Here is a 26,078-nt window from a genome sequence, read left to right as displayed (position 1 = left end):
AGGAGCAGAAATCCGGGTCGCGAACGGGAACACGGCGAAACCGGCACCGACACCGGCTTGCCCGGTTTCCGGAGCCGGTCGAGCCGGAGCCCTCAAAAAGGCATACCGCCCTCCCTCCCTCCTTCCTTCCCTCTTTCTCGCGACGGATGGATCCCGTCCGTCCGTTTTAGGAGCGGCATTTGCTGAATCGCGATCGAATCGGACAGCCGCCCGGGGACCAGCCGCCCGGGGACCACCAAGCCTGAGCCTGGTGTAGTGCTGAGAAGTAGTGCTCAGGAGTACGCGTCGATCTCAATCATATAAGCCCTTGTCTGGTCCCGACTATGTCCGTCCTTGTATGAGGAACTTTCCATAAACGTAGACTTTGACAGAGGCAAAGAGTCCTCGACAGAAAGATAGAGAGAGAGAGAGAGGAGTGGGGGTGGAGGAACGGAGGGCTGATAAATGTGGGCCAGCGATTTCGCTTTCAGAGGGCACGCCGCGGTCGGCGCAGTACCGAATACTAGCGACTGGTGCGGGGTTGCAAAAGCAGGATGTGTATCTCCCTTTGGGCACAACGCAACGTTGCTGTGCGATACTCTCTGATACTCTGATGGATGCTGCTGCTGCTGCTGGATGACGTGCTCGAGAACGGCTCGGAGAGCATGGTTCTCTTATCTTGCTAGAACCGTGACCGGACGCGGTCTGACTCTGGTCTCCGACTTTGCTGCTTTGTGTGCGCATTCTTAGTCGATTACGATTCAGTCTACGTGGTGACAGTCCTACCAGAGGGTATCACGAGGGTAAGTGGCGGTGTTCATGTCTCCTCCTCCTTCTCCTTCTCCTCCTCCAAACCTAGGTTGCAACACTGCTGTGCCAAATTTGACAATTTGGTCCGCTGGCTGGCTAGGTCCGAGGAGTGGTAGCTTTCGAACAGCAGGTAGTATAGTAGCCGCCAATATTGCCTTTCGTGCTAATGTTTTCGCCAATCAAATCCAAACATCAAGCAGCAGCAGCAGCAGCAGCAGCAACAGTGCGCCAATCAAACGCCCCATCCGGATACGGATCTCGAATCAGACGGAAGGTTTTAATAGTTGCTGCCGCTGCTGCTGCTGCTGCTGTTGTTGTTGATGATGTTGTGGCAAAACATCCATTGGAAAATTTGGAGCCCTAAAAATGAATGAAAAAAAACCGGAACCAATCAGCGGTTATAGGGTGGGTATAGTAGGGAGGGGGGCTAGTTGTGTGTGTGTGTGTGTGTGTGTGTGTGTGTCGTGTGTGTGTGGCTGTTGCTGATGAGCGAAAGCGCACAGCGGTTCGTGCGCCACCACGAGTTTCACCAGCGTGGCAGATGTGCCACGATGTGTTTTTAGAACCTCGAGTACCTTTATGCAGGCGTTAACCCGCTTTGGTCAATCTCGTCCGTCTTAAGGTGGTATCATGATGGCATGTGTAACAATGTTCCTTAACAGCTTACTTCCAACGTTCTGGAGTACGGGAAATCGTTTCGTGAGAAAAATCGTTTCGTTTCATTTGAACTGTGACCACGACCACGCTAGCAACGTTATTTTAACCTCGCTTTGATAGTTCTTAACGTAAAGTTGTTATCGTTAGCAGGCGCTACAACAACTACAACAACCAGAAACAAAGCAAATGATGTGGATGAATACTGGTGGGCGCAGTGAAGTGCTGCTGCTGGCGCTGTTGGCGCTGGTACTGCTACTGATCGTTGGCGGAAGTGCGCAGCTACCGCGCAAACGCGAACGCCAAACCGAACGCTGTCCCCGGGTAAGAGCAGCAGCAGCTGCAGCACAGCAGCAGCCGGAAAGTAATTCTTCAACGCCGTACTCACTGCGTACGAACTGTCACGAATGTCACGAATCCCCTTGGTAGGTACGGGCGATGCGCCACTTTAACCTGAACGCCATGATGGGCTCGTGGTACGTCATCCAGTACTTTGCATCGTCGGAGATGTTCCCAGAGTATGGCTGCATGCGCAGCTCGTTCTCCACCTCCGACGGCTACGTGACGATGAACTTTACGTACGCGTTCCTGGACGATCCGGCCGCCACCATCCAGCAGGGTAACATCACCTGGATCATCCCGAACTACGGGCAGCCGGCACACTGGGTGCACGCCGAGAGTAGCTGTAAGTGCGTAGTTCCCCTCTGGCTCTCTGGCCGAGATTTGTTTATTTGTCAGTATTTGGTCAACGGGCTAATATGCCTACTTGACCTTTTAAATAACTGAAATCTAATTCGTTAAAGCTAATATACAAATAGTGGGCATCCTTAGCTATTCATACGTCAAATGCGTGGATCATAATGATGACCACACAGACTTAAAAACGGGCAATACTAACTGAGTTCCGGCACGATGCGACGGACATGTTGTAGTCAAGTAGTGACGAGAATTTGTTGTACGAACGACAGATCACAAGCAACGGATCATTCGAACCGAACAGTGAAGAACGTGAAAACAACGAAAGCTCATAATCTGTATCAGGATGTATCAGGCTCACCTGTTTTTGTTTTTTTTTTTCGTTAGACGAGGAGATCTACAACACCTACGTCATCGATACGGATTACCGGTCCTGGGCGTTGCTGATGCACTGCGCCGAGAAGACGAAATCGCAAAAGTACCTGTCCGCGCTGATGCTGTCCCGTGAACCGACCCTCCCGACCAACGTCAAGAGCTTCCTCCGGTAAGTAGTGCACACCTCTCCCTGAGCTGAGGTCGCTCGCCATCGCTCATCGCTCAGCTTCTTCCGTTCTTCGGTCCCCCCTTTGCTCCTGCAGCGAGAAGCTACCGCGCTACGACATCGACCTGGAGCAGATGTTCCCGATCCAGCAGGGTAACTGCACGGGCGTGGGCGACCAGCCCTACTACCACCGCACCTGACTACTGTGTGTAATCTTTGTTTTGTTCCTCTGTATTGCCTCCCCAGTAAAACAAAGGTTTGATCGCGACGTGATATCGCGATGTCGCGACAGCGAATAAAAGAAGCAGCAGCAGCAGCAACCGAAAGAACGAATCTCTGTTGCACACATTTGACATTCCGGACGTGTGCGCTGTTTGCGCCCCGTGTCGCGCCTCGCGGTGTTTGCTGCGTGAATTCCGAAATCGGCAAATTGGAAAACTCGCGATGGCATTTTTGGGATGCGAAGCGAGGGCCCAGCCATGGCCTGGGACTGGCCCGGACTTGATAGCATCGGCATGCCGCTCTCTCTCTCTCTCTCTCTCTCTCTCTCTCTCTCTCTGGCTCTCTGGCTCTGTCTCTGTCTGCAGCAGTGGACCCGCGCGTATCGCGCCCTCCGGGCATTAACATACTGGAACAGGATGCCCGCCAGGAAAGAAATCTGTGTCAACTGTGTGGTGCGCGGACTGACTGACTGACTGACTGGCTGACTGACTGACATCTGAGCGTTTCTGGGGTGTTTCTGTTGGACCCCAAAACCAGTGCAATGCGCCCCATTATCAGGATGCCTCGCCGCACTCCTCAAGCACCGTTTCCACGGCTCCGGCTCGGATACCGGATTCCGGATACCTGATTCCGTATTCGTCGTCGTCGTCGTCGTGGTCGTCGTCGCTGGTCGTCGAGATCCCAGAATGAAACAACAACAACAACAGCGGCAGCAGCAGCAGCAGCAGCACAAACGGAACGGACATGATTAGAAATCAATTGATGGATATCGGCGGCTCGTCGGGTCCCATTCGCTGCGGTGAACGGAGGGTGTATTATTTGGGGGCTGAGGAGGGGAGGGAGGGATGGGAGACTGCTGCGAAGAAGCGGCAGTGGCAGAGTGACTGGATTATGCCCCCGGGGACACGCTGTGTGTGTGTGTGTGTGTGTGTGTGTGCGCGCTCTCGGTGAGAAAGTCGCAGAGAAGCGCGAGAAAGGAAAGTCCAGGCCAGCCCAGGCCAGTCTGGTGACGGTGAGTGCGGTGAAGGGGGGGGGGGGGGGGACGGACAATCATAAAAAATAAGTCAAACAGGTACTCCATCAATCCGGCCGCCCCTGTTTTTTTTTTTTTTGCTTTTTTTTTTCGCAATCGATTCCCCTCAACCTCAAACGTCGCTTCGGCTAGACCTTCGCGGGGGGAACCGGATGGTTGTCCCGGGGAGGGGACTTGGTCCGGGTTTCGGAGTCGGAGGGAGAGGTTTGGGGGAGGGGAGGGGGGGGGATGGTAGGTCGCTGCGTGTGCGATCCAGCAATCCAGAAACACATAGCGCACCAGCCGATCTGTCGGTGCATGTGTGTGTGTGCGTGTGTGTGTTTCTGCGATGGTACTGGAGAAAGAGAGCGGGATGGCGGGAATAAGGAGGAAGCGACGGGGGGAACGGAATCAACCTGTAGCGCGCGATGCGTTGCCCCGGAATACCCGGGATTGTGGGATTGTAAAAAGCTGACAAACGACCTCTCCCCCACCCTTCTGCTCTCCTCCCACTCACCCGGGAGGGGTTCCCTTTGACGGGACGGACCACAAGAAAGTAGCCTCGCGGCGACCGGCCACACCAACTACAACAACAACAACTGCTACAACAACAACAACAACAACAGCGGCATCACAGAGCGCACATCAGAGTTGGCGAAAGGACACAACAGTTGCTGCGTGAGAGGTGCGTGCGATGGAAGCAAATATGGAGGAGAAGGAGGAGGAACAGGGAGGCGGAGAGGTTAGAAAATGTGGCCCACAAAAGGGAGAAATGAGGTGCGGGGAAAGGGGAGTCGCGGCTCTACTACGTCACTTGAATCGGTTCGCCATTCCACAATAACAATAACAACAAAACCATCAAAACCGCAAACCTCCATCGTTCTCTCTCTCTCTCTCTCTCTCTCTTTCTCTCTCTCTCTCTCTCTCTCTCTCTCCCTCTCTCTCTTTTGGTCGGATTTTTGGAAATATGCCGAGGACCTTAGCCTCGGTTAAGGAGTTCCCTAGGAGCAGTGAACGTACTGACACTGACATTGCGTTGACTAACTGAGCGCCCTGAGGACCGGTCGGTCGGTCGGTCGGTCATTCATGCCTGCGTGTTTGGCTTTTATCACGCACACGCACCGCAGGCCGGTCGCACCGTTGTCTGAATGGAAAACAAGTGGATGGATGAGGTGACGACGACGACGACGACGAAGATGGTGGCGACGCCGATGGTGACCGCCGCCGTTGGCGGTGTTGGCCTCATTTGTGCAATCCACTTAGAGAGGGCCCTCTCTCGCCTCGGCTCTACGGGCTCACTCTCACTTCTGCTGCTGCTGCTGCTGCTGCTGCTGACAACACCGTGGGTCTTGGTCGATGGTCCGCGGCGACATTCCTTTGCATCCTCTGCATCTGCTGCTACTTCGCTTCTCCTCCCTGCTTTTGATCGGCGACCCTTTCCCTTGCACAGCGCGCGACGCGCTATGCGCTTCTGCCTCGCACGCAGCGTTGTCGCCGTCGAGTGGTGGCAACCGGTACCGTACCGCGCGCTCCTATCGCTAGGTCGCAGCAGCCAGCAGCCAACTCTGAGAACCTGTTCCACCGCACGCGCGTGCACCACACTCGCCGCTCGCCGACGCTGGGACAAACAACAACAAAAACAACAACAACAACAAAAAAAGAAGGCGAGAAAAAGGAAAATATTTGTGACGGATTTCTTTTCAGCCCCATTAATGGAGCGCGCGCTCGGTGTCCATCTTTCCCTTTCGTTTCCATTCGTCACATATTTTTGGCATGGGCATGGGTCGCAATCTAGTCCCCGACTGCCCCTTTTCCGGGCAGGCTGCTCCATCCGCAGCAGCCGCAAGCGGTCAAGAAGTGGACGCGACGCGAGCGAGAGTTGCTGCTGCGGTGTCTGTGGTCTGGCTGGGTGGCTGGCTGGTTGGCTGGCGAGCCGAGGTAGCCGAAAACCGGTCAGTACCGGCACCATCAGCAGCAGCAGCAGCAGCAGCAGCAGACGGGGCTTGGCACCTGGCACGCCAATCGCGCTGCACGCCACTTGACTAATGATTTTCGAATCACTTCGCATCGCCACCAGAAGTAGGAGGAGGAGGAGGAGGAGGAGGAGGAGGAGGAGGAGGAGGAGGAGGAGGAGTGTGGTGGAGGTCGCTGCTGCTGCCGCCGCCGCCGGAGGCATTAGGACGCCCAGCGCGACGCGCGCGCGCGATGTGCGATTCGCGAGCTGCTGCTGGCTGCCGCATCCAGTCCTTGCCCTCGCGTCTCTTGCAAGTATCTTCCTTCGCTCGTGCTCTCTCTCTCTCTCTCGCGGTCTCTGCCTCTCTTGCTCTCCTCATACAAACACAAACACACACACACACACGCATACAGACACTTCGTTAACTCGGTTGAGAGCAAGGGCAACATTTGCAACATCAGCACCCGGGTAGGAGAAGGAAGGGGGAATAGGAATCGACACAGTGACGACCGGCGGCGGCGGGATAGCCGGTACCATTGAGAGCTTTCGCTTCGGAGTCTCGCGGCGTCCACTCCCGGTCCTGTTTGATATACTCATTAACGGTAACCCCGCGTGTCCGGGGTACGGGAGAGCGGAAGAAAGGGACAGGACGGACGCACGGACTGCTTTACGGAACCGCCAGCCAGCCAGCAGGACAGCCGGACTTATCAGGCGCGGCTGCGAAAGGGCTTTCGTCGTCGTCGTCGTCGTCGGCGGCGGTGGCTGTGTTCCAGCTTTCTCTCTCTCTGGCATGTGTGCGCGCGCGTGTGTGTTTGTGTGAATGTGCGCGTAAGAAGGTGATGTTGACTCTCGCGCGCGCGGTTCCCCCGAAAATTGGCTATCATTCTAGCGAGCCAACAGAGGGTAGGCCGGGGGATGATGCTGCGTTGTGTGAAAGGATAAACTATGGGACGCGAGGAGAGGAAAGTGTTTAAAACACACACACACACACACACACGCGCGTAGGAAGGGTAGCTTCCGGTCAGAATCTGTACGTCCTGTACTTCCTTTCGGTGAGCCTCCCTGGAACACACACACGCACACCCTTTGCACAAGGGGGTGGAAGTAGTCACCTCGACGTCGAGCGTGTTTGCTGTCGGCTCACTGGACTGCGGCTCGCGGAGCTGGAAAGAACGGAGAACGGGAGGTGCGTGCGCACGCGGCACTATCATTCAAAATTGGCACTTTCCAAAATGGCCACAAAGCGCCCAACCACCATCACCATTCCAACCTGTTGGGATGTTGGTGGTTGGGCCGCATTTTTAAAGAGCCGCCCCAGGGCGCCAACCCTCCCTTTGCGCGACCGCGACGATGCTGCTCCTCGCATCGTGACATCTAGACACCCAGGAAACCCCAGGGAAACTGGGCCAACATCAAAAAAGATAGTGTCGATAGGTTCCCGAAGGCATGGAAGGGAAGGGAAGGGAAGGGAAGGGAAGGGATATGTCACAGGCCACCGGCGCCCTGGGGATCCTCGATCCCTTGCCCACTGAGGATCGCACCTTTGGCCCAATGCTTGAATTTTCACCAGCTGAGGTTCTTGACATGGTCCTGATGGACCGAGACTTCCCTGACGGTTCAGGTTCCATAACCTCTGCGCATGCGCTACAGAGTATGTATACTGGAGCTACTTTGAGCTTCACGTGGTTGCGCTGTTGGCAAAAAGGTTGTTGTTGTTGTTGTTGTTGTTTGTGGTAAAAGAATTATGTGGATGTCACCTTTTCCCCGCGGGGCTCAGGCAATAATGTTTGAAACATTTGCACTCTACCTTCTCGCACCAACAAACGCACCAACAGTAGCACCAACAAACGCACAAAAGGTATACGCAATGTACAGATAATCTGCTGGTGTCTCGTGCACTGGCCCTCATCTGCCCTCGGCAGCTACTCCAGATAATCTTTGCTTGTAGCTTAGCATGCAGGTTCTAGGACTTGTTCACTTGGGTGAGAATGTTGTTCTAGCTCTTGGCTGACAAATTCTAACATAGCCCTGTTAGTTTGTTCCTGCTCCTGCCCGTTCTATATGCCCTCCAGCTCCACATCGAGGACATCAATTGAAAGCTATGGCTAACTGGGGCATCAAAGAAGGATCATTTTAGGTGATTTTTTGTGAAGAAACGATTCAACTTAAATTTTTCAAATGACTGCCTTATTAAATTACAACTTTTCAAAAATAATTGGCTCTATTTTGGGGAAGATTTATTAAACACTCTCGTCCATTTGTTCAATTGTTAGCTCAGTTAGCTAAGTTTATACAGGCAGCCCCGTCAAGGTTCTGTTGAATTTCCAGTTACTAGACTTTTGGGGAGATTTTTTAAGTTAAAGTTGAAGTTGATGCTTTTTATGATTTTGCCTAAAGAACCACTTTTACATAGTGATATTAAAAAGTGTATCATTGTGTAAACACCGTGTATGAAAACTCAACGAGGCTACCTGGAAAATAATGTACAGATTAGATGTATTAAAATTTCAAATTGTTTCAAAAGTTCAGCTGTTTTTGTGCTACGATGGGTACCGACTTTGAAAACGTTGGTTTGGGGAAAAGAGTTTTTAATTGAACGAGATGCTTTGGGCCCTGTATGGAAGACGGTTTTGCAACAATCATTATCTCTGTCAGTTTTGCTTGCTCCAAATATCCAATGATCCAAACATTTCACACAATATTCTTGAGAGGAAAATCATTCGCGGAAAACTGTAAAACATAATGAAGATAAAACAAATAAAATATCACAGCCCCCCCCCCCCCCCTGCCCGCCAAGGACCTCCCTTCCCTCTTCTGTGTAGCACCTCAGAAGGACGTAAGGAGGGGGTTGTCCAAGAACAGTACACCCAAGACCGTACCACACTCTTCTCGTCTCCTGTCTTCCTGTGTTGTTCTCTCGCAAAACTCTCTCTCTCTCTCTCTCTGTTTCTCTCGCTGGCTAGGTCTTTAGGTATTTGGCGTTCCCTTAGGCGTTCCTCCCCCCCCCCCCCCCCCCCTGTCTCACTTTCTCCGTCTCGAGTTAAGTGCGGCATGGCGTTGTCGTTGCCTAGTTGTTGGCCTGTTGTTGGCCAGCACACTGAACAAGCGCCACCAAAAATGGGTGAGAAGTTGGAGCTGAAAGCAGAGATTGCTGCTGCTAGGTGCTGATGCGTGCGACCGTGCGAAATCACGCATCCCCCCCCCCCCTCTGCCTGCTCGCTGGCCTGGTGTCGCAGGTGGTGCGGGACTCTCGGTTTTCTCCAGGTCTTCTCCAGGTTTCTCAAACCTCCCAGGTATCCATCCGTTATTCTGGGTATATCTGGTTGCTGCTGCTGCTGCTGTGTACTGATGTGTGAGAAGGGGGGTAGGTAATGCGGGGTTGCACCGTGCGCCCAACGTGGTGACTTTCGCGAAACACCGCACCGAACAGACGAGATAGAAAGAAGAGCGAAAGCGAGAAGAATGCCCGAACAGCCGGCGGACTGGCTGGCCGGCTGGCTGGCTGGCTGGCCGGCAGGTCGGGCGAAAGCAGTCACACGAGATGTCGACGATCGCTGACGATCATGTTGGGTGGGAAAAGGGGGGAAGACGGTTGGTGTGCGTGTGTGTGTGGATGTTTTCTTTTCGTATTCGGGCGTGTGGAGCCCGAGCGCAGGCCGGCTGCTTCGGCCGATCGGCAGCGAAAGCACCGGCTGCTGCTGCTGCTGCTGCTGGAGAAATGGCAGCGGCTGGCTGGTGGTTGTCGTCGTCGTCGTCGCTGTCGCCGAAATACCCGAAGATCGCGCCTTTGCGATTTGTAGCAACAGCAGCAACAGCAGGGTGCGATCGCGAAGGGGGAAGCAGTGCATCATCACCGTCATCGTCGTGGTCGTGGCCGTCGTCGTCGTCGACATCGTCGTCGTCGTCGTCGTCGTCGACGCCATCATCGGGATCGTGATCGGGATCGGGGTCGTGGTAGCGGCCCAGCTACCACCTACCAGGGTTGCTGCGCCGTTGCTGCGGACCAAACAACTATAACGGCGAAGGCCGGCAGGTGAATTGGACATTCGGCCATAGACAACCGTCGCGTCCGGACGCAACAGCTCGCCAACACGCGCTGGCACACACGCCCTTACACACACGTACACACACAGACACGCATGCGTATACACGCATTCATTTTGCAGAGCAAAAATCCCAGACAGTAAAACTCGCCGGCGCAGTGCTTAACTGAGGACCTCGCGAGGATCCTCACCAACTGTTCCCGGGTGTCAGGTGGCCATCAGCAGGACGACAGGACACACTCGCTGGTTCAATAAACCGTAAACGGCAACGACACAGAAAGTGTACAGTGTAACACTGACACCGCTGGCCACCATCTACTACTTTGGTTCTCCTGTCTATCGATCCTAACGTAACTAGTGCCCACTAGTTGCTAGTGCACTGTGCAGTGTGTGTGTGTGTGTGTTTACTTGTTCGGAGTGTTCGGAGCGCACCTGGAACGCAAACCGTGCTTTGTGTGTGCTCTGGTGTGCAGTTTTTGCACAAAGTAGTGTGCAGTGCGCTAGTGCACGGGTGGACTCACAATATCAGAGAATCCTGAGACTTCTTGTCTTGGCAGTCAGAGGTGCCTGACCTCTTTTTTGTGTGGACCCGAGAGGTGTGGACAAGGTGTTGGGATTATTTACGACCAAGAACCGAGGTAGCAGCTAACCTCGAAAAAGCTGGTGCAACAACAACAACAACAACAACAACAGGTACACCGATAGCAAACAAATCAAGTGTCAAGCGTGTCGCGTGTATGATACCCACGGGTGTGTGTGTGTGTGTGTATAGTGTATTGACGCCGGGTTCTTGACAGTTTTTGACACGGTGCGAGTGGGAGCGGGACAGCGGGAGTTTGAGCAGCCGGCCGGGTCTCATAGTCCACGCAGAGGGAGGAGGGTCCAGTCCGGCCCATTTGCAAAAAAGGTAGTGTGTGAGTGTGTGTGTGTGTGCTACTACGACGCCTAGGAAAGGTGAGAAGAATCCCTCCTCGATCCTCTCCTTCACCCTTTATCACTCTCGTCAGTTCCCTTAAGTTCCCTCCGATCACGATCACGCAATCTTGTGTGTGTGTGTGTGCCTGTGTGCTGTGTGCGTGGTGGTGCCTGGTTCTGGCTTTTGGATTTTTTGGAGCGTCGCGGCCACGGAATCACGGAGATCACGCGGCCTGGTCAGATCCCTACAATCAATCTGCCTCAATGTCGCCAGGTGTCGGCACGGTGTCGCACTGCCAAACGGGGGTCCCGGGGTGTGTTCCCTCTCCCCACGTCGTACTTCAATCAATTACCAGCCGATCGCTGCTCCGAGAACCGAGAAATGGTGCGCGACGCGCGCGTCATATCGATCCTTCGAGCCGAGGCTTTGAGTCTCGAGTCCCACGGGAGGGGGGGGAGTGTTGCATATGAGGAAGAATGAAAGAAGAGGGAGTTAGTTTGGATGGGAGGGGATCCTGGGAACACAAAATGAGACAACTAGAGCAAGAGAGCGAGAGAGTACACGTCACTGGAAAAAAGCACCACCACCTCGGTCGGCCATCTTTATTGATTCACGTGTTTGACGCGACACGCTCGATCGTCCATCCATCTTACATTCGCCCCTTCTCCCCTCCCCACCACTCACCCCCTGCTAAGTAACGGCGTCAGCGGAGCCAGCCGCTGATCCTGCACCGCACACCACGCATGACCCACTCGTTCCGTCTCGGTGCACTCCGCTAGTCCGCTGACTCTGGCGCGTGCTGGATAACAGGATGTAGCACCGTGTGCACCGTGCCCGCCCCTCCTACCCTAAATCGCGCAGCTGTAAATGATAGCAAAGCATGTGGGACGCGGGACGCAAAAAATAACCGCTATGATGGCTTCGCAATGGCGAACTTTTCGAAATCCGTCTTTCTTCGTTGCCAACTTTGCCACCTTGGTGTACCGTTTTTTTTTTTTTTGGGAGTGGGGTGTTCATTCTCACCTCACGCTCGGTTCACCCGATGGAACGGACGGACCGGACGGGACCGGACCATGAGCGCAAATCCCAGATCCAACCGATATGCTTGGCTCAGAGGTTGATAGACTCCAGGAGGATGACGATGTGACGGACGGATGACACTCAGGGGCAAGACGTTCGCGAGTATAGAGAATGCTCGGTGTCGGTCGCTAGTTTCTCTTGATGTTGATTGATGGAACCTAGTCTCTCCTCCCTTCTCCTCCTCGCCCCCTTCTCCTCCTCGCCCCCTTCTCCCCCTAAGAGTCCTTCTTGTATCCTTGATGGTCGGTTTCTCGCGCAAAACGTCGATACTTTGGAGTTCTTCTTCTTCCTGCCAGAAACCTGGTATTGTTCGGCGGTGTAATTTTGACGGTATTGACCACTCTGGGCACACACACACGCACACGTACACGCACGCACGCACAGATACATCTTACCTTAACACATAATACACACACACACACACACACACTCGCAGGTACTCGCAGGTCGTTGTAAGTAAATTGGAAAAATAAACAAGAAGTTGAATAGCTAAATCCAAATCTTTTAGCTATGCCAACATCTTGCCAAGTTGCCAATTCCAAGTATGCGTGCAGGATGCGGACGGGTGGGACGAGGGGATGAGCCGCCGCGATGCGCTAAGCCCTGAGCGTTGAGTGTAGAGTGCGGGTGCGGGTCGCGGGTGCGGGTCGCCCCGTGCACACGGAGGACTGCTGGTGGTGTTTTTTCCTGGTGTTGCTGCTGCTTGGTGCGTGGCTCCGATGGAACTGATCGAACAGTGGTGTCACCGTTCCGCAGCTAAACTAGCGAGCGAAGCACCGAGCAGCGAGACCTGCGCAAACCCGGGCTTCACTTAAGCACCCGGATCACGTCACGAACACCCCGCACACCCGCTCGCCGGCTCGCCGGCCGTGTGTGTGTGTGTGTGTGTGTGTGTCTGGGAGGCTCCCAAAGTGGCAGTGAATAGCAAATACATCAATATGCTGACGCGGCTACTGCCGCCGAGGTGCTCCTTATGCATGCAGGTGGCATAGCGCACCCCCATAAGCCATTCGGGACAGGGCTGGTGGTTACGGTGGTGTGACCATTCCGGGGATCATTCCGCCCTCCGGCTGGTCGACGTCGCATCCTGTGCGATCGTGTTACGCAGACGGCATGCGGCGCAGACGTGTTGATAACCGGGAACGGGTAAACCACCGCACCGCACCGCATCGTCGACGACGCTTCCGCCGACGCGACGACGACTTGGGCGGGAGATTGGTGGCGTTGTTTGGTGTATGGCAGGCGCTGATCGGCCGCTGATTAGCATGCAGCACGCAGCGCGCCCACGCCTCGAAGCGGTGGATGCGACCTAGCAGGTAGAGGAAGAAGGGAAAGACATAAGAGACCGAGCCTACCTGGCCACAAACAATGAGAAATTGGTAGCCCTCCCCCCTCCCTTCTTTCTCTCTCTCTCTCTCTCTCTCTCTCTCTCTCTCTCTCTTTGTCACTCTCTTTTGGCAGTAGTTTGACGAGGGAACGGGTGACCGGAAATGGCACTTCCTGCATGGACGCACTATGGTGCACACACACACACACAAACACACACACATGCGCGCGTCTCTCTCTCTCTCTCTCTCTCTCTTTTTCGAAAAGCTATAGAACCCTAGTTGGGCACATTCCACTGACCGGCAGCTATTGTGTCACTCTTTGAGTCACCTGCGTGTCTCACTCAACCCTTTCCCCTCCCCCCCCCTCCTTCGCTTTTCCCATCACATTTGCCTTTCCTCCTCTGCCCACTCTGCGCGAGATGCGCGAAATGTATCCTGCCAAAAACGAGCTGCTAGAGATCTTGAGAAGTGAGAGGACATTTTGGCTCATAAAGTGAGGTTAGGGCAACAAACCAAAACGACAACATGGCCGCCCGGCGTGTAGAGACAGCCAGCAGCAGCTAGCCGGCCGGCCGCCACAAAACACCGTGGCCGTCGGTGCCTGCGATACGCCTTGGTTGCTGCGGGTTGGTAAAAGTTCCCCTCTCGGTCTCCTTCCTCTCCACCCCTTCCCTTCGACGGTGCTCGGCTGCCAAATAATGGGGTGGGAGCGAGCGAGATGAGATAGGATGCCTTTCACCTGCCCTCGCTGCCATGCTCTGGACGCTCCCGGTCTGTGTGTGTGTGTGTGTGTTCCTGATAAGCGCAAAGGTGCCAAGGATAGGATGTGTGTATGTGTGTGTTTGTGAGAGAGAGAGAAAACAACGTAAAAAGAAACAATGACAGAATGATCAAGGATCAAGTAGGCATAGACGAACAAACGCTTTCGCGCGTTTTTGGTCGGTTGAAAGGGAATGGTGAGGTGATGAGGGGCTGTCCAGCATCCATCCTACCGGCCGTGTGGGGGGCGGAGGGGGAGGGGGTGCGTCTCAAGTTCTAGGGAGTAATCGAGGGACTTTCGGTCTTAAAACTAATCTCAGCTCCATATCCCGGCTTTGCTGCAGTGTGTTTGTGTGTGTCTCACTCTCTTTCTTTCTCTTTTTTTATATCGCTCTCTCTCTCTCTCTTTTTCTCGTTCTCTCCCATATTCTATCGATCTCTCCTACACACAAATTCGTATCACTCTCTCATGCTCTCTCTGTCTCTTCTCTCTTTCTCTCTCTCTCTCTGTTTCTCTCTTTCTATCTCTCTCTCTCTCAGTCATCGCAGCGAAACAGTGAGGCGCAAAATTGAGGCAGCATGCGGTTGACACGGTTATTCTATTCGACGTTGCTGTTGGGCATACTCCTGCTGCCGCACCAGGTAAGTTAGGGCTGGGACCGAACGCCATCACAACCATCTATCCATGCATTATCATCATCATCATCATCCTTAGCAGCAGAATTCTGGCGTTCCCGCGAGACTTTCTCGCGATTGTATTCACGAGCGAGTTTTTAACTGGCTCGGCCAGCAGTTGTCGGTTGGTCGGTTGGCCCCGGTGTCGCCGGCGCGCGGTTAGGCGTCGTTTCCGTCCAACCAGCACCAGCAGTCCGGAAGGGATGAGCGGGGCAGGAGGGGACAAATTACCGAAAACAACAACAAAAAATAATAATAAACGGGGGAGCTCTCACCATCGGGCAGCGCCCGAGGCCACGATGCCACTTTTTCCACTTTCTTTTCATGGCTCCTGTGCGCGGGCTCCTCCCCCCCCCCCCCCCCCGGCCCCCGGCGGGACTTTCGAAATACTTTTTAAGGTTAGGGTTTTTTGTCGACTCGGCGAAAACACACACGCAGAACATCGTAGAACGGTGTACAGGCAACGGGGCACAGCCACGGGGTGCCACGGATGATGGACGTGGCGGAAGTGCGACCATCAAAGGGCACGGGAGCTAGAACCGGCAAACCGGCAGGTGTGCCCGATCTTCCTCTGTCCCTTTCTGCTGCACTCACACAACACACACACACGCGCGCGCGCACACACATCGTAACAGCACTCTCACATTCCAGGCCGCACGCAGTCGTTCTTTTCTGTCTGTTTTTAGTTTTCCTCTCCATCTTCCTTTATCTTTTCTGCTTCTTCTTCTGCTTCTTCTTCTCCTTCTCCTGTTGCTGGAGCTGCTGCCGCTTATCGGGCGTGGTACGAACCGCGGCATGCGGTCCATTTTCGGCAGCAACGCGCAGAGGGAGACGCAGTTTGAGTCGCAAGCTGGACCGAACCAACCTCCCGGGCAAGCTTTCTATTTCGCACGCAGCTTCTCGAAGGGAAATGGTGGTTTGGGGGAAGAGGGGGGAGGGGGTTTGTGTGCGTGTGCTCTGTGTGCGAAGGGCGCTTTCGATGGTGATGGGTTACTGCTGCTGCGGGGCAAATGGCACTGGATTAAAGGCACACAAGAGAGACGGAGAGAAAAAGAAAAAGAAACACGGAGAGGGGAGGGGGAGGGGGAGGGGGAAGGGAAGGGGGAGTGTTGAGCGAGCAGATAAATGATGATGCCGAGATGCCGAGTCGCTAATCGTATGCGTCCGATCACTGCTCTCTACCCTATGCCGGCATCTCAGTGTTTTCATCATCATCATGTTCGTCGTCATCGTCATGGGTGTCGTTGTCGCCGGCGATGATGACGACGTTGACGCTGACCGTTGTTGGGCGGCGACGGTCCCAGCAGCGGTCCGTGCCCGTGACGTATGCGAGTGACCTAGTTTCACTCGATTTCCTTTTTCTTCGCCTTCGGCTGCGACGCCTAGAGCGCACCTGCTCTTCGCTACCAAGTCATCTTCGCTCTTCGCCACCGTAATTCGCTTTAAAGAAGGAGTTGCGGGGAGGGGGGGGGGGGGTTTGCGGCAAAGTCCTTTAGCAGCGCATACTGCCCTGAACGCCTTAAGTGACACATCTATATATATAAAAATGAATGTGTCTGTCCGGATGTCCCGTATAGACTCCGAAACTACTGGACCGATTGACTCCAAATTTGATATGTGGGGGTTTTTGGGGCCGGTGAGTGCTATAGGCATGGTTAGAAACCCCCCGCTACCTTCCTTCATTCCCTTCCCTAACACTTGATTGTTAAAAACATTCATTACTCCGCAAGTTATGAACCGAATACCATTAAAACTTGCACAATTGTTGATGGTCTGAGAAACTATAGGACAAAATTTGGTCTACATCGGATGAGAAGAAGGGGGTGCCTCCATACAACCCCAATCCTTAAAATTCATCCTAGGGCAATATGGGTATCGTTTCTTAGGTTTTGATGGTCTCTAAATCGATTGCATTCACTTAATACTCTTTTACTTGCTTCTTTCACCTATCCACCATCACCACCCTCTATTCCGTTCATCTTGCAGAGCAGAGTGAGGGGTGGGAAGGTTAGATAGTTGCGTTTAATTCATGAATAATAATTTTAAAAATGAGACCAATAGATGTTAAGGAAAGGAACGAGAGAGAGAGAGAGAGAGAGAGAGAGAGAGAGAGAGAGAGAGAGAGAGAGAGAGAGAGAGAGAGAGAGAGAGAGAGAGAGAGAGAGGGGGAGCCCGGCTAGGGTGGAATGATAACCATGGGACCGGCAATGCTGCAAATCGTTACCATTTTTTATTGGTGTGTCTATTGTTGGTTTAAATTTTCTTAACAATTTCTTAAGTTTAGTTAAGTCATGAGTTAATTAAGAAGTTGCTTTAATTTTCACAAATCAATTTACATGAAACAACAACAAAACCTTATTCAGTTGTAAAATATTTGAATTGATCAAGAATTATATTAATTTTCTACTATTGATTTACGTGCCTCTTATCATTGACAATCTTCAACGTATCGGATTATGAATGGTCAACGATCGGAATTGCATGCACAAACATATAAAGCAGCAGTAACCGAATAGTAATAGAAAGCAATACCAACATATCCTATCTATCAAGAACAACTTGCGATTGGCATGATCACCGAGAATGTCCGAGAGAAAAGAAAGACCCTCGATCTGATCGATCGACGTTTGAGTTAATTTGAAGTGCGGTGCTTTTAGTTATGATCTACCATGTGACTATTTAAATCATCGTAAGCTGAATACCGGAAAAATTGATCAAGTGTGTCGTATTGTAATGCCGTTAAATACACAGCATTTGAACTTAACGAGCTATGTGCAAGCCGAATACTAAAGTCAAACTTTTTTTTAAAAATACTTGCGAAAATATAATTCGTTGTTCCAAATGACGTCATTTAGCCCGAAAGGCAAGGTCTTAAAACTCAAACATCATGTTAACTTTCCAGCTCACATTTACAAGCACGTCGCATCTCTATTTCCAACATCACTAACGGACCTAGCTATTGATTTGGTTCATTGATAAATCGAATACTACCAAATTATGGAATAGATAAAATTATATCTACTGAAATTTTAAAGTTTCTGTTTACGATAAACCCACGACCGATCAAAGACAGTACGAAGTCTGTCGGGGCAGCTAGTAGACGAATAAAAACGCACACACTCAAACAAATACACGACAAACGTATGTGGGGTTACATAGCAGTATCTGACCCAATGCAGACATTGGATCAGTAATAATTTATTAGAACCATCAGTTTACCGACAGTTAGTGCCCTGGCGCTGGTGCGGGCTGCTTTGCTGCCAGCGCAGCAAACCTACCACTTCTACCACCAGCCAGCCCTCCTACGATGCTGTCCCGCATGTGCCACCTAATACTACGAAGGCGGTTACATTCTGAATACCGGAGCAGTACTGGGACACCAGATTGCCGTACTCTGCTCGAGCGGGAGCACCACAGACGAGAGGTTGTGGAATGCTTACGTTTAGACCTGTGCCATTCGGCCCAGAACCAGGTATGGCCGTTGTCGTTGCTACAGCGGTCGTTGTCGTAGTCGTAGGTGTGGTAGTCGTAGGAGTTGTAGTCGTAGGTGTGGTAGTCGTAGGTGTGGTAGTCGTAGGTGTCGTAGTCGTAGGTGTGGTAGTCGTAGGAGTTGTAGTCGTAGGTGTGGTAGTCGTAGGTGTGGTAGTCGTAGGTGTAGTAGTTGTAGGTGTGGTAGTCGTAGGTGTGGTAGTCGTAGGTGTGGTAGTCGTAGGTGTGGTAGTCGTAGGTGTGGTAGTCGTAGGTGTGGTAGTCGTAGGTGTAGTAGTTGTAGGTGTGGTAGTCGTAGGTGTAGTAGTTGTAGGTGTGGTAGTCGTAGGTGTGGTAGTCGTAGGAGTGGTAGTCGTAGGTGTGGTAGTCGTAGGTGTGGTAGTCGTAGGTGTCGTAGTCGTAGGTGTGGTAGTCGTAGGTGTAGTAGTTGTAGGTGTAGTAGTTGTAGGTGTGGTAGTCGTAGGTGTGGTAGTCGTAGGTGTGGTAGTCATAGGTGTCGTAGTCGTAGGTGTCGTAGTCGTAGGTGTGGTAGTTGTAGGTGTCGTAGTCGTAGGTGTGGTAGTCGTAGGTGTGGTAGTCGTAGGTGTGGTAGTCGTAGGTGTCGTAGTCGTAGGTGTCGTAGTCGTAGGTGTGGTAGTTGTAGGTGTGGTAGTCGTAGGTGTCGTAGTCGTAGGTGTGGTAGTCGTAGGTGTGGTAGTCGTAGGTGTCGTAGTTGTAGGTGTGGTAGTCGTAGGTGTCGTAGTCGTAGGTGTCGTAGTCGTAGGTGTGGTAGTCGTAGGTGTCGTAGTCGTAGGTGTGGTAGTCGTAGGTGTGGTAGTTGTAGGTGTGGTAGTCGTAGGTGTGGTAGTCGTAGGTGTAGTAGTCGTAGGTGTCGTAGTCGTTGTTGGAGGTACTGGGAATGTTATTGGAACTTGGCATGTAGCTGGTTCCGCCGCTGGATATACCACTCCAGCTGGTGGCACAGGAGCAAGCACACTTGTAACATAACGCAGCAGCTCAGCATTAGTACTTCCTGCCTGATCCATCGAATACAAGCCCACACCGAACAAGTTGGTGGCACTGGCAAAGTTAAGCTTGTCGATGACCGAATCGAACGTGTTATACACCATCATTGCCGACGAACTATATGCAAAGCCCTCTCCCGCTTGGGCAGCGCCAGCCGTATTAGTAACACCGAAAATCAGCGCCTACAGTGTAGAATGGTCGAGTAAACGCATTAAAATGCGATAAGATACCGGCAGGATTTCAGCAAGTAGACGAAGACAACTTCACTTACATTACAGTAGGTATCAGGATTGACAACTGTGGAAGTCGCGCCGAGTGCAGTAGCGCTTGCTGCGGTGAACCGCAACCCATACATAGGCAATCCTAGTGCAAGCTTTAACGTTGGAATACCTGACAGCACCCACCGGAACACATTGTTGTACTGCAAGACGGACGAAAAAATGTAAGATTTTGCCCTACATGACCGAGGGCAATATATTGCGCTCTATGTTGCGTACACGTGATACGGTAGGCAACTTACTATCGTTTTGGTTTCGACGTTGAACGGAGCCGCCATTGCGAACAAGGGACTGATAGGATGTGTCTTAGTAGTTTGATCACTATACATATCCTCATACGTTTTCACCAAATAGAAATCCGGTATAGGCACAGGTGTAGGGCTTGTGGGTAAGTAGATTTGATTATATGTGGTCGAGTCCCAAGGCAACGCTATAGCAAACTTGAAGCCGGCACCATTGACCGCTGTTTGCAATTCTGTTATAAAGCTACGGTAAAAGCTCTGCGAAGGAAACGTAACGATCTTGCAGTTATCTGTCAATCAACCGCACCATGCTAGTAATACCTACACCTCGATTTGCCGGCACATTTACGATGTCGATATAGACACCCGCAACTGTCGGATATGTTCGTAACTGTGCCGTGATTGCTGAAATAGCAGTTGCCCTTGCATTCGTTATCCAGGTTTCGTACGATCCTGGTAGTGAATCAACTCCCAAATAGAAATCGACCTGGGGGTAGGTCGTTTTGTAACCGGCATATGTCCTGATGCCCGCTTTTGAAGACAGTATCAAACGAATGGTGAACAATGGTAATGATTTGAATGATGTAACGGGCGTCTACGACCGACACGGAATTACCTACCTTCGACCGCGGCACTTGTCATGGCTGTGTTGACATAGGTTATCGCTGCATTGGTGTTAAGACGTAGCGCCAGATAGACGGCTTGATTACAAAAACCAAACGCCGTGGCGGTACCATAGTCGGCTATCCGAGCTAAGCATACACGTTGTTCTAATCGAGTAGGGACGTAAAAGTGTTAGTCTTAATGCAAGACGAATGTCTGCCGCAGCAGATCGTTACGGAAGTCTGATTACGTACTCTGTGCAGCAACTTTGGTGACACCTACTGTGAAGAAAAGAATGAATAGAATTAAGCTTTACGAACAGCGGCTCACAAGCTTCATGGTGGCTCACAGGCCAAACCATCGTACGGTTTCATATTCACTGTCACAACCTAATCACGTACCGATAGTACGGAGCCTGTTGAGAGTGTACTGTACTGTACTTACCGCATACTAGCAGGGCTAGCAGTAAGGCGGCGGATGTCAGTTTCCCCATGTTGGTCACTTCAGGCTTCCACAAAATGGCCACAGAACACTGTTACTCAGGTGAATTGAAGCGCGAAGCGTAAACTGATTGGCTTCCTGGCAGCAGTGCAACTATATATCATTCCTGTACATCGTGGTTTTCATTGGAACCGAGAGCTGGGAAAGATTTCCGTGAGACAGGCAGACATGTTGTAACAGCTGGAAAAGTCTGGCGCGTGCGACGCACCGCTCGGTTACTACGTAGCAAAGCGGCAGCACTCGGTTTGCTCAATTGTGTACTCAATTGTTGTTCCGCCCTAAAAAACATGGTGAACTTTGTGAAGGTCACTAAGCGGGTCATTGAATATAGCCCACCATAACGTGGATATGCATCGAACTGGACAATCATAATCCTAATGGAGGTCAACAATGCACCTCCATATTTCATGCGGTAATACCTGGAAATAGGAATAACTACTACATTTGTGCTACTTTTGTTTGATCGTTTTTCATTACAATCCAACAGGGTCTACTTCATTTGAGCATCGAATGGTACTTCGGGATTACAGTTACGTTGCTCTAGTGTACAGTGCTAAGTTTACTTTGATTGCAGCCAGGAGGTGGGATTGATGTTCAGCACGTTCAATCGATCATGATCAAGGTCATGGAGCGTATCAGCGGGAGTGCTATAGGCTAGGACCTCCGATCATACAATGACTCGAATCTGAATTCGTATAGCTGCGCCACGCGATGACCGCATGACGTAAATTGTTGCTTCTACCGCGCTATGCTATGCACAATATACATTTATGTCAATTGATTCTAGTAGAGCAACTATCGCTTGTTATGATTGATATCACTTTCTTGGAAATAGTTAATTAGTCTCGGCGTGGCGATGATGTTTGTGAGGGAGAGTTTGTTCGCACCAATCTGAACAGATCGATTCAGAATTTGTACAACAGCGAACGACGTGGATTATTCCATTTTATGGATATTATTTGTGTTTCTATGGTTGGTTATGTATACTAAACAATCTCTATTAGCAATAACAATATGTAATAACTCCTTTTTCACAGATGAAATATTAGTAATGCGAACATATAATATTAATAAACTCTCCCTCACGAAAATCATCGCCTCGTATAAACTAATGAACGTTACCAAAAAAGTGATATCATTCATAACAAGTGATAATTGCTCTACTAAAATCAACTCTCATAATTGCAAAATGTGCATAGAATAGTGCTATACATGTGCATGAGTTTGCGTCGCGTGGAACGCGTGGCGCAGCTGTACGAATTCGAGGCACTGCAGCAGTAATGGGATTCGTACTAAATGCTGTTAATTGCTAATATTAGCTCGTCATTAACGCAATCGCGCCGCCATGCAGCTGCATTGATCGTTGATTATGTGACACTATTCCAGAATAGTTTCCCGGCATTGCGCTTTCTCGGACACTGTCGATAGCACGCTGGGCTAGAAAACTTTAGTGCTAGCCGCTATAATGGTTGATTGAAGTACGTCCGAAAGGTACTGATGAGATGCTGGGCAGCGGCAGTAGTAACAAAGTTATGCCGGATGAAAATGTGTCGAGGTCCTGGTAGAACCAAAGCCGAGCCCTGTACCAACTATAGCTACTCCAGTGGCAGCGCTACCAATACTAGTAGCGGCACATAGTCATTTCATCGTCGGTGGCAGGTACCGTCGATACAGATTGCCGTGTGGCAGAGCTGTTCACTCAATGAAGCTTGAACAGTTGGCCATGTCAACAACGAAACAACCAAGAGTGTATGTGGGAACGTGCCGAAACAGTGCTGGTGGGCCCACTGTGTTCTTACAGCTGCACGGCGACTGTGTCAACAAGCTAGCCCGTTGCTACTCGTATTCCAAGAAAAACAAATCCATCCTTTTGGGACCATGTTGATAACAATACGATGGATCAGCGATTTCGAAATTAACTAACCTGTTCCAAAACATCATCTTCGATGCATCTTTTGACCGATCGAAAATGTCTATTTTGGTACTAGTAGTGTGCGTCGGGTGCTAAGACTTTAACCGCCATTGAAGCTGGGAGCACCATTGGCTGTTTTACAATAGCTCGAACCCAAAGCTGCCTAGTTGTCCTTAGGGTACTTGGTTCGGCAATGTAGTAATCGATAGCCACTTATGTTTTTTGCTATTTCGATTTATTTTTTACATTTTCTCATGAATGATTCTCCTTTCAAGAATATTGTGTGAAATTTATGGATCATTTCAAGCAAAACAGGCAGAGATATTTATTGTTGAAAATCGTTTTCCATACACGGCCCAAAGCATCTCGTTCAATTAAAAACTCTTTTCCCCAAACCAACGTTTTCAAAGTCGGTGCCCATCGTAGCATAAAAACAGCTGAACTTTTGAAACGATTTGAAATTTCAATACACATAATCGGTACATTATTTTCCAGGTAGCCTCGTTGAGTTTTCATACACAATGTTTACACAATGATACATTTTTTAATATCACTATGTAAAACTTCGTCCAGACGAACAACAAAGTTATCGCGATAACTTTCTCGCCCTACTGTTTACATACGATTTGACAGCTCCAAAAGGGGTGGCAAGCTCGTTCTCGCTTGCTCGCTCGCTACACGTGCATTTCAGTTATCGCGATAACTTCTCGACGGATTTGTATGGGATGACGTTTAATTTAGAAGTTCTCGTCGAGAAGTTCTCCAACATTCGTCGTCGTGTAGATGGCGTTTAAAAGTTGTTCTTTAGGCAAAATCATAGAAAGCATCAACTTCAACTTTAACTTAAAAAATCTCCCAAAAGTCTAGTAACTGGAAATTCAACAAAACCTTGACGGGCTACCTGTATAATCTTATAATCTAGTAAAAGAATATTGAATTGTATTTTTCCGATGACCCGACATGTGGCTACGATGGGCACTGGAAAAAGTACCTTTTCGAAGACATGCCTTCCTAAATATGATGCCATGGATGAAGTGTGTAATAGATCGTTCTCAAAATAGAATCAAATATTCTTGAAACGCTGTATATTCACTTGAAAAAAAAGTTGAATGGTTTGTCCACAAAATATTGTAAAAATGATTTTTTTTTTTGCCAGAATTAACCGTAGTCCCCCCCTTAAGTAACATTCTATTCAAAAAATTCATTCTATTAACAAAAAAACATAAAGCTCCGTTCGTCCTTACATAAGACATGCTTATATATATATTTCAAAAATCGAAAAATTGAACCAAGCGGAAGCAATGCGATCAAATATCATATCATCATACAAAACATTTCGATAGTTTACCAGTTACAAGCTTACACAGTTTATTGTTCACTACCTTCACATCATATCAAAGGTCCCAAGGACAAACTTCACACGTAAAAAAATCTTCACATTAGATTTACAATGGCTGTTGAACACTTGAAAAGACTGTTTAACGAAAACTAGAATTTAGTCAACGGTGCCACATGTAATTCCTGACTGAACGTAGACGGTAATTGTTTGTAATGAACTGCAGAATCCAGTAGCAGATGCACCATACTGAGATTTTGAAGTAATGCCACAGGCAACCACAGGCGCTGCAGTCGTTGTTGCGGCTGGGGTTGTGGTAGTAGCTGCTGGATCAGCGGTGGTCGCTCCTGGTGCAGCGGTAGTCGCTCCTGGAGCAGCGGTAGTCGCTCCGGGTGCAGCGGTAGTAGCTCCAGGTGCAGCCGTAGTAGCTCCTGGAGCAGCGGTAGTAGCTCCTGGTGCAGCCGTAGTAGCTCCTGGCGCAGCCGTAGTAGCTCCTGGCGCAGCCGTAGTAGCTCCAGGTGCAGCCGTAGTAGCTCCTGGCGCAGCGGTAGTGGCTCCTGGTGCAGCGGTAGTAGCTCCTGGCGCAGCGGTTGTAGCTCCTGGTGCAGCGGTAGTCGCTCCTGGAGCAGCGGTAGTAGCTCCTGGAGCAGCGGTAGTAGCTCCTGGTGCAGCGGTAGTAGCTCCTGGAGCAGCGGTAGTAGCTCCTGGTGCAGCCGTAGTAGCTCCTGGAGCAGCGGTAGTAGCTCCTGGAGCAGCCGTAGTCGCTCCTGGAGCAGCGGTAGTAGCTCCAGGCGCAGCGGTAGTCGCTCCTGGCGCAGCAGTAGTAGCTCCTGGCGCAGCGGTAGTAGCTCCAGGTACAGCGGTAGTAGCTCCAGGTACAGCGGTAGTAGCTCCTGGAGCAGCGGTAGTAGCTCCTGGAGCAGCGGTAGTAGCTCCTGGAGCAGCGGTTGTCGCTCCTGGTGCAGCCGTAGTAGCTCCTGGAGCAGCGGTAGTAGCTCCTGGTGCAGCCGTAGTAGCTCCTGGAGCAGCGGTTGTCGCACCTGGAGCAGCGGTAGTCGCTCCTGGAGCAGCCGTAGTAGCTCCTGGTGCAGCGGTAGTCGCTCCTGGAGCAGCGGTAGTAGCTCCTGGTGCAGCGGTTGTCACTCCTGGCGCAGCGGTAGTAGCTCCTGGAGCAGCGGTAGTAGCTCCTGGCGCTGCGGTAGTAGCTCCTGGTGCAGCCGTAGTAGCTCCTGGAGCAGCGGTTGTCGCACCTGGAGCAGCGGTAGTCGCTCCTGGAGCAGCCGTAGTAGCTCCTGGTGCAGCGGTAGTAGCTCCAGGTGCAGCGGTAGTCGCTCCTGGAGCAGCCGTAGTAGCTCCTGGTGCAGCGGTAGTAGCTCCTGGGGCAGCAGTTGTCGGTCCTGGTGCAGCGGTAGTAGCTCCTGGTGCAGCCGTAGTAGCTCCTGGTGCAGCCGTAGTAGCTCCTGGCGCAGCGGTAGTCGCTCCTGGCGCAGCGGTAGTAGCTCCTGGCGCAGCGGTAGTCGCTCCTGGAGCAGCGGTAGTAGCTCCTGGTGCAGCGGTTGTCGCTCCTGGCGCAGCCGTAGTAGCTCCTGGTGCAGCGGTAGTAGCTCCTGGAGCAGCGGTAGTAGCTCCTGGTGCAGCCGTAGTAGCTCCTGGCGCAGCGGTAGTAGCTCCTGGAGCAGCGGTAGTAGCTCCTGGAGCAGCGGTAGTAGCTCCTGGTGCAGCGGTAGTAGCTCCTGGTGCAGCGGTTGTCGCTCCTGGTGCAGCGGTAGTAGCTCCTGGTGCAGCGGTAGTAGCTCCTGGTGCAGCCGTAGTAGCTCCTGGAGCAGCAGTAGTCGCTCCTGGTGCAGTGGTAGTAGCCCCTGGAGCAGCGGTTGTCGCTCCTGGAGCAGCGGTAGTAGCTCCTGGCGCAGCGGTAGTAGCTCCTGGTGCAGCGGTTGTCGCTCCTGGTGCAGCGGTAGTAGCTCCTGGTGCAGCCGTAGTAGCTCCTGGAGCAGCCGTAGTAGCTCCTGGAGCAGCGGTAGTAGCCCCTGGAGCAGCGGTTGT

At 51.5% G+C, this 26,078-nt stretch overlaps 2 protein-coding genes across 51 annotated transcripts; one reads left to right on the top strand and one right to left on the bottom strand.

The window, feature by feature from the left end:
* Positions 1–686: 686 nt before the first annotated feature.
* On the top strand, positions 687–3,007 carry LOC125955279 (uncharacterized). The gene is made up of 5 exons (XM_049686373.1): positions 687–782; positions 1,597–1,767; positions 1,873–2,128; positions 2,527–2,683; positions 2,778–3,007. The coding sequence occupies exons 2-5, from the start codon at positions 1,633–1,635 to the stop codon at positions 2,878–2,880; spliced, it is 651 nt and encodes a 216-aa protein (XP_049542330.1). The 5' UTR covers positions 687–782; positions 1,597–1,632; the 3' UTR covers positions 2,881–3,007.
* A 14,813-nt stretch (positions 3,008–17,820) lies between these two features.
* LOC125951057 (mucin-5AC-like) lies at positions 17,821–20,874 on the bottom strand. 50 transcript variants are annotated; one of them, XM_049679645.1, is made up of 10 exons: positions 20,731–20,874; positions 20,541–20,567; positions 20,304–20,453; positions 20,009–20,214; positions 19,684–19,941; positions 19,435–19,584; positions 18,682–19,345; positions 18,607–18,636; positions 18,532–18,576; positions 17,865–18,486 (listed from the first exon to the last, which is right to left on the bottom strand). In XM_049679645.1, exons 1-10 carry the CDS (start codon positions 20,777–20,779, stop codon positions 17,972–17,974), a joined length of 2,094 nt encoding a protein of 697 aa, XP_049535602.1. In that variant the 5' UTR covers positions 20,780–20,874; the 3' UTR covers positions 17,865–17,971. The 50 variants fall into 50 exon arrangements, with proteins under 50 accessions (XP_049535865.1, XP_049535884.1, XP_049535951.1 ...); XM_049679663.1 differs by having other exon boundaries at positions 17,865–18,456; XM_049679737.1 differs by having other exon boundaries at positions 17,866–18,366; positions 18,547–18,576.
* Positions 20,875–26,078: the final 5,204 nt, after the last annotated feature.

The sequence above is a fragment of the Anopheles darlingi genome, chromosome X, assembly GCF_943734745.1.
Source record: "Anopheles darlingi chromosome X, idAnoDarlMG_H_01, whole genome shotgun sequence".
NCBI lineage: Eukaryota > Metazoa > Arthropoda > Insecta > Diptera > Culicidae > Anopheles > Anopheles darlingi.
The sequence above is the reverse complement of the archived record's forward strand: the minus strand, read 5'-3'. Positions and strand labels throughout refer to the sequence as shown.

Excerpts from the sequence above, each read along its gene's own strand:
- LOC125955279 (XM_049686373.1), top strand. The coding sequence starts at position 1,633 with ATGATGTGGATGAATACTGGTGGGCGCAGTGAAGTGCTGCTGCTGGCG. Across the intron at positions 2,129-2,526 it reads GGTGCACGCCGAGAGTAGCT|ACGAGGAGATCTACAACACC; the intron begins GTAAGTGCGTAG and ends TTTTTTCGTTAG. Across the intron at positions 2,684-2,777 it reads AACGTCAAGAGCTTCCTCCG|CGAGAAGCTACCGCGCTACG; the intron begins GTAAGTAGTGCA and ends TTGCTCCTGCAG.
- LOC125951057 (XM_049679574.1), bottom strand. The coding sequence starts at position 20,779 with ATGGGGAAACTGACATCCGCCGCCTTACTGCTAGCCCTGCTAGTATGC. Across the intron at positions 20,454-20,540 it reads CACCAAAGTTGCTGCACAGA|AACAACGTGTATGCTTAGCT; the intron begins GTACGTAATCAG and ends CTACTCGATTAG. Across the intron at positions 20,215-20,303 it reads GACAAGTGCCGCGGTCGAAG|CGGGCATCAGGACATATGCC; the intron begins GTAGGTAATTCC and ends TGTCTTCAAAAG.